Genomic DNA, 7836 nt, shown 5'->3' on the forward strand with positions numbered 1-7836 from the left:
TAATGTTCAAAAACAATGAAATGATGGAGAAAAAAAGGTAAAAAAAGTAAAAACAGGGTGAGGTCTTTTTTTGGGATTGTGATTTATTCCACAACCCCTTTATCTTGTTTGTGAACAGAACCTCATTCAGTATACATTTTGGGAGAAATCTGACGTGTCATGGTAGTATGGTGCATAATGGATTATTATCTAGCAAGTGCATTCATGTGAACTACATTCACAAGTCTGTTGTCTTTCTGACAAAAAAGATATTTAATAAGCAAAATCAATTTACTGCTTATTACACTACTTGATCTGTTCCGTTTAAAATGACAGGCAATTGAAACGACATTATTATAAACTAAGCTTCAAAGTAGAACGCAAATGTATCCACATTATTGGAACCACTATGCTGCTTATGCGTTAATCAATAGAGTTAAGGTGTAAACTGATTTTCCTTTTTCTCAAGGTACTCATTTATTCTCCTGTTAACATGTGCATTTAGCCCTAATGACAAGACACTGACGAGTTTTTGTTTAGTTATGTTAAAAACATCAGACCATTATAAACATTTCTGAATCTGCAACATTTTTTTGTTTGAAACCTCAAAGTTAGGAGATAAACTTTTGATTTTTTTCTTTAATATTTAGAAATTTTTGATAGATTGCTGCACCAAGAAAAAATTCAGAATCAATGGGCATCAGTGTACATTTCATAGTATATTATGTCCCCAGTCTAGGAGGTCTGGGACACACCATGAGTTGGACCTCTCCCACTGCCATGGCCAGCACTCACAAGGTTTAAATCTTTAAAATACTTTATTGCTTTATAAAAATTGCAGGGTCAAAAATCCAATAACCAAAATCATATTATCTATACTATCTAACAAAAGAAAAATGAAACAAAAAGACAACTTATCTAATCTCCTCAGGTGAGAAACAGGAGAAAAATTGGTGACAGCGCCAAACAAAAGATTCTCTTACTCTTAATTAGCTGTGAAATACTGCAGCGCTATTTACAGTGATAAACCAGACAATATTATAAAAACACCCAATAATGTCCATACACAAAATATGTCCACATTGGGCCACTAATACTCAAAGCACACTGATACTCATATAGCACCTTCAGACAACACACACACTCAGGCACACACACTCAGGTATAGGCCTACATATGCACAGATGTTGGCAGAGTGGGAAGTCGGAACATGAGGCGTGGACCCCTGGCAGCTGGTGGCCTGATATCCGTTCTCGTGTCACCTGGTCAACTAATCAGACGTCCTCCAAAAGCTCCAGCAGCAATCCCACACCTGGTCTGCATCAAGCAGCCAATTGTCTAATTAACCAATCATTCGCTCTCACGCGCACACAGTCAGGGGCAGAGACAGCACCTGAGGAGGATGCAGCTCCCCACATATGACCTGGGTCATGTGCTGGTCGATATGACAAGAAAATGATGAGAAGCTTGCGCTATCATTATTTTTCTACAAATGGTTCAACAAAAACTAACAACCACACTGTACAACAGTGCCTCTGTAACAGTATCACGGCTGTGCTGAACTATGTGCAGCCTCAGTCACAGAGTGTCGCTGTTGACCACTGAGGGGAAAATATGTCTCGTTTGAATATATGACGCACCGATTCGTTTGGGGCGTACAGGACACAGTGCATTGAGGGAGATATGCGTTTAATTTTCATTTTTGAGAAAGGACAATATTCACTAATTTCCCTTCATCTTTCCTACGCCTTCTTGTCACATAGATAAAGAAATCATCTTAGAATCGGGAATGCTTATTTCTGCAGATGAAAGGATGGTATTTTTCCTTGCTGCCTTTGTCTTGTGCGCTCTCTGGCCCGCCGCTTTGTGTGTGACACGGTACTCCATAGCCGAGGAGATGGAGAGGGGCTCCGTTGTAGCCAACCTCGCTGGTGATTTGGGACTCGAGCTGGGAAGTTTGGCCCAGAGAGAGGTAAAACTTGATATTTTCACTAACAAGAAATATCTCGATTTCAACAAGAAGACGGGGGAACTGTATATCGTAGAGAAGATGGACAGGGAATATCTTTGTCCCGCAAAATCTACATGTTTTTTAAAGCTTGATTTTATTATCGAGAGCCCTTTGCGCATTTTCAACATAGAGCTTGGAATAACAGACATAAACGACAACGCTCCACATTTCAGACGAGACAGAGTAGAGCTGGACGTGTCGGAGTCTGCATCACCGGGAGAGAGGTTCTCACTGCCCAATGCCGTGGACCCAGATGTTGGTATTAATACAATTAAAACATACAAACTTAGCGTTAGTCAACATTTCACCATTGAAATTCAGACTGGCAGCGACGGAACTCAGTATGTGGACTTGGTTCTGACTAAGTCCTTAGATAGAGAGGAGAATGCTGTTCACAATTTAATACTGACTGCTGTGGATGGAGGCATCCCGGTGCGCTCAGGCACTGCTAGTATTGTGGTGAGAGTGCAGGACACGAACGACAATCCTCCTCGATTTGATCAACAAATTTACACTATTAACATGACAGAAAATTCCCCGATAGGAACCTTAGTGACGAAGCTCAACGCTAAAGATCTTGATGAGGGTCTGAATTCTGAGATAGTGTACTCATTCACTCTTTACACGTCTGAGAAAACACAAGATGTCTTTGCTATAAATCCAAACACTGGAGAGATCACTGTGAAAGGAACAATAGATTATGAGGATATGACGCTTTATGAAATGCACATCGAAGCTCGAGACAAAGGGAAAAATCCTCTATTGGGGCAGTGTAAAGTTATAGTCCATGTCACCGACATGAATGATAATTACCCAGAGATCATCATAGAGTCAGTTAAAAACACAGTTGATGAGAACATACTTGTAGGCAGTGTCATTGCACTGGTAGGCATAAGTGACAGAGATACGGGTGATAATGGCAAAGTAAGCTTATCTATCCATCAACCCATGCCCTTTACTCTAAATGAATCATCAGACAGGCCAATGCATTACAAGCTCATAGTATCTGAGCCTCTTGATAGGGAAAAAGTGCCTGAATATGATATCATACTGATTGTGACAGATGCAGGAAAACCACCTCTGTCTGACAATGAAACAATAAGTGTGCATCTATTAGATGTCAATGACAATGCACCACAATTCCCACAGTCATTTTATACCATACGTGTAATGGAGAATAACGCACCTGGAGCCTTGCTCAGCTCCCTCACGGCCTTTGACCCTGACCTCCATGAAAACCAGTATCTAGTTTACTTCATCATAGAGAAGGAGATAGCCAACACCTCCATGTCCATGCTGTTCTCCATCAATCCAGAGAACGGGAATCTTTATGCACTAAAAACGTTTGACTATGAGATTGAGAAGGAGTTTCTTTTCCACATCGAGGCCCGAGACTCTGGCTCTCCTCCACTCAGCAGCAATGTGACTGTTCACATCATTATTGTGGACCAGAATGACAACGCTCCAGTCATTGTCTCTCCGTGGCGTGCTCACGGCTCAGTGGTGGAGGAAAAAATACCCAGATCCACTGATAAAGGCTCCCTGGTGACCAAAGTCATCGCTTTGGACACAGACTCAGTGCACAACTCTCGGATTACCTACCAGTTTCTCCAGGTGACTGACGCCACCTTGTTCAGCCTGGATCAATACAACGGAGAGATCCGGACCATGAGGATGTTCAGCTACAGAGATCCACGCCACCAGCGGCTGGTTGTTGTTGCCAAGGACAACGGGCAGCCTGCTCTGTCTGCTACAGTCACCATCAAGCTGTCCACAGTGGAGACTGCAGTGAAGGCCTACTCTGACATGACTGAGATGCCTCTGGAATATGACATCTTCTCAGACCTCAACCTGTACTTGGTGATCGGTCTGGGTTCAGTGTCCTTTCTGCTGCTCATCACCATTCTGGTCACCATCGTGCTCAAGTGTCAGAAACCCAAGCCCAGCAAAACAGCTGCTCCCTGCAGGAACAGTGTGATCAGTGAGCGGAACTCCACCATCGCTGACTCCACTCTGGTGTCCAACGATGCCTACTGGTACAGTCTGTTTCTGGCTGAGACCAGGAAAGGAAAGCTGGTGGTCAGACAGCCTATGCCCAAGGGCTCCAGATACATCGTGTCCAGCATCCCGAGAGGGACAGGACTGACTGACACGAGTGACTCAGCAGCATCCACTCTGCAGGTAAGTCACAAACTTCTGTTTTTCTTTTGTGTTTCAAACATGTAAATAACAAAGTTTAGCGGACAATCAATATTAATTTTCTTTTAAAGTCATCCTTAACAAAACAAAAACAAAACAAAACAAAGCAAAAAAACAAACAAACAAACAAAAAAAACAACAACAGGCTTTGTGATATTCAGCATAAATTAATGTATGAATGTATGACTGACTGAACAAATAAAAATGAATAAATTATTGTGTTTTACTACTACTATGCCAAACAAACAAACAAATAAACTTTCATATAGGTTATTGAAAAATACATATTTTATTAGAGTAGATCTGAAGGTTTTACTATAATGCACGTGGAATTGTCACCTGTTTTTAACGTGATCATTATTCAAACATATAAAAAAAACTTTAATTGAGCACAGACTATGCAATCGGAAACAGCTTGCAACGATTCCCAATCAACACATTATTCTAAAGAATGAAATGCCAATTCGAGGCAAAATGCACAGCAGACAGACATGCACACAGATAGATAGATAGATAGATAGATGGACAGACAGAGAGACTAGCAGTTAATCAAAAAAAGAAAAGAAAAGAACCGGCAGTCAATAGTATAATTACACGTAAAACTCAGAGTGGCGCTGTTCACTTGAAAATTCTGAAGCCAACCACGACAAGACCACGACTCTGACTGAGAGACAGACATCGAGGGGAATGGACAGCTCCGTGGTGCTGAAACAAGATGATTGAAAATAGTACATGGGTGCGATTTCAGAAAGAGCTCGTTTTGGTTTCGAACACACAGTGCTGAAGATTGAGCAAGGTCGACGTATCACTTTTTCAAATCAGCATGCACTGTGTCGCTTAAAGTGCTCCTGATGGCCAGAACGCACACAATGGAGTCCGCTACAACAATGGAGTCGAACAAACGGTACGTGGTGCTCGCTCTCCTTTTTATCAAGGTTTATTTTGCATCATGCTCAGTTAGTCACTACTCGATACCAGAAGAAATGAAAGAAGGATCGGTGATTGCCAACCTGGCCAACGATCTGAATCTGGATGTCAGGACACTAAACGAGAGAAAGATGCGAGTGGACATCATCGCCAACAAAAAATACCTGGATGTGAACAAAGAGACTGGAGAGCTGTACATTGTTGAGAAAATTGACAGAGAACATCTATGCATCACGAAATTATCCTGCTATTTAAAACTGGAAGTAATATTAGAAAACCCTGTTCGAATTTTTAACATGGAGGTAGAAATTGTAGATATTAACGACAACGCCCCGGAATTTCGGAGAGACGTCATTCATTTAGACGTATCTGAAGCCACAGCAAAAGGAGAGAGATTTTCACTGAGTAATGCAGTTGATCCCGATGTTGGAACCAATTCAGTTAAAACATACTATTTAAGCGAAAGTGAATATTTCAATATTCAGGTTCAGACGGGAAGAGATGGGTCCAAATTTGCCGATTTGATTTTAACAAAGACTTTAGACCGAGAGCAGCAGGCTGTTCATAATTTGATCCTGACAGCTGTAGATGGAGGAACACCAGCTCGATCTGGTACAGCCAGTGTCATTGTTCGTGTGTTGGACACTAACGATAATGCGCCAAGATTTGAAAAAAACAGTACAAAGGTTACTATTTCGGAAAATTCTCCCATTGGCAGCCTTGTTATGCATCTAAAAGCAACAGATTTGGATGAAGGTTCAAATTCTGACATTACATATACATACAGTTTATATACACAAGAGAAAACACAAGAAACGTTTAACTTGAATCCTACAACTGGTGAAATTACTGTTAAAGGAATGTTAAATTATGAGGATTTCAAGATTTACGACATGGAAGTAATAGCGACTGACAAAGGGACTAATAGTTTATCAGGACAATGTACCATTAAGATTTTAGTTGAGGACATGAATGACAACCACCCAGAAGTATCAATCAAATCATTTCAGAGTCCAGTGAATGAAAATATAGAATTAGGCACAGTTATAGCTGTAGTTAGTGTCAGTGATAAAGACTCAGGTGATAATGGCATCGTTGATTTAAGCATTCCTAAAAATATGCCTTTCAAACTGAGGGAGTCCTCTGATAACTATTATGAATTAGTGGTGTCGGAGCCATTAGACCGTGAGAAAGTCACAGAATATGATATCACGTTCACTGTCACAGACAGAGGCTCTCCTCCTTTATCTGACAATGAAACTATGACTTTAGAGCTGCTGGATGTCAATGACAATGTTCCACAGTTCCCACAGTCATTTTATACCATACGTGTAATGGAGAATAATGCACCTGGAGCCTTGCTCAGCTCCCTCACGGCCTTTGACCCTGACCTCCATGAAAACCAGTATCTAGTTTACTTCATCATAGAGAAGGAGATAGCCAACACCTCCATGTCCATGCTGTTCTCCATCAATCCAGAGAACGGGAATCTTTATGCACTAAAAACTTTTGACTATGAGATTGAGAAGGAGTTTCTTTTCCACATCGAGGCCCGAGACTCTGGCTCTCCTCCACTCAGCAGCAATGTGACTGTTCACATCATTATTGTGGACCAGAATGACAACGCTCCAGTCATTGTCTCTCCGTGGCGTGCTCACGGCTCAGTGGTGGAGGAAAAGATCCCCAGATCCACTGATAAAGGCTCCCTGGTGGCCAAAGTCATCGCTTTGGACACAGACTCAGTGCACAACTCTCGGATTACCTATCAGTTTCTCCAGGTGACTGACGCCACCTTGTTCAGTCTGGATCAATACAACGGAGAGATCCGGACCATGAGGATGTTCAGCTACAGAGATCCACGCCACCAGCGGTTGGTTGTTGTTGCCAAGGACAACGGGCAGCCTGCTCTGTCTGCTACAGTCACCATCAAGCTGTCCACAGTGGAGACTGCAGTGAAGGCCTACTCTGACATGACTGAGATGCCTCTGGAATATGACATCTTCTCAGACCTCAACCTGTACTTGGTGATCGGTCTGGGTTCAGTGTCCTTTCTGCTGCTCATCACCATTCTGGTCACCATCGTGCTCAAGTGTCAGAAACCCAAGCCCAGCAAAACAGCTGCTCCCTGCAGGAACAGTGTGATCAGTGAGCGGAACTCCACCATCGCTGACTCCACTCTGGTGTCCAACGATGCCTACTGGTACAGTCTGTTTCTGGCCGAGACCAGGAAAGGAAAGCTGGTGGTCAGACAGCCTATGCCCAAGGGCTCCAGATACATCGTGTCCAGCATCCCGAGAGGGACAGGACTGACTGACACGAGTGACTCAGCAGCATCCACTCTGCAGGTAAGAGGATCTTGTGCACTCTTTGATTAGTTTTTAGGTTTTGATTCTGAGGTTTGTTAATCTTATCATTGATTTTGAGGTTTTTCCAAATCTTTGCATTTTTTTTAGAATTTTCTGCTTTTAAACACTTCAGTGACTTTTTGTTAAACCTGGATTTTCGTCTAGATACCAATTTGTCCAATATGTAACACATACCGTACTAAATCACCGGGTGGTGCTGTTTCGACAAAACAGGCAATGTGCGCCATGTGAACGAGCTGCTCTCATTTGTGCATCAGAAGGAAACAGCCCAGCTCCTGTGTGCGAAACTGCCGACTAAAGCTGGAACGATCCTTGTGTGCGTGTAGCCAAACTTTAAGGATTGATCGAAACGCT

At 42.4% G+C, this 7836-nt stretch overlaps 2 protein-coding genes across 2 annotated transcripts; both read left to right on the forward strand.

Annotated features, from left to right (window-relative positions):
• Nucleotides 1–1789: 1789 nt before the first annotated feature.
• LOC115404839 (protocadherin alpha-C2-like) lies at nt 1790–4216 on the forward strand. Its single transcript, XM_030114177.1, has one exon. The coding sequence runs from the start codon at nt 1793–1795 to the stop codon at nt 4214–4216; it is 2424 nt and encodes an 807-aa protein (XP_029970037.1). The 5' UTR covers nt 1790–1792.
• Nucleotides 4217–5032: 816 nt separating this feature from the next.
• LOC115404849 (protocadherin alpha-C2-like) lies at nt 5033–7808 on the forward strand. The gene is made up of 2 exons (XM_030114187.1): nt 5033–7461; nt 7740–7808. Exons 1-2 carry the CDS (start codon nt 5041–5043, stop codon nt 7806–7808), a joined length of 2490 nt encoding a protein of 829 aa, XP_029970047.1. The 5' UTR covers nt 5033–5040.
• The last annotated feature ends 28 nt before the right edge of the window (nt 7809–7836 follow it).

Source organism: Salarias fasciatus, chromosome 2 (genome assembly GCF_902148845.1).
Source record: "Salarias fasciatus chromosome 2, fSalaFa1.1, whole genome shotgun sequence".
In the NCBI taxonomy this organism is placed as follows: Eukaryota; Metazoa; Chordata; class Actinopteri; order Blenniiformes; family Blenniidae; genus Salarias; species Salarias fasciatus.

Coding starts and splice junctions, on each gene's coding strand:
- LOC115404839 (XM_030114177.1), top strand. CDS start 1,793: ATGGTATTTTTCCTTGCTGCCTTTGTCTTGTGCGCTCTCTGGCCCGCC.
- LOC115404849 (XM_030114187.1), top strand. CDS start 5,041: ATGGCCAGAACGCACACAATGGAGTCCGCTACAACAATGGAGTCGAAC. Junction 7,462..7,739: donor CAGCAGCATCCACTCTGCAG/GTAAGAGGATCT, acceptor TTTGTGCATCAG/AAGGAAACAGCCCAGCTCCT.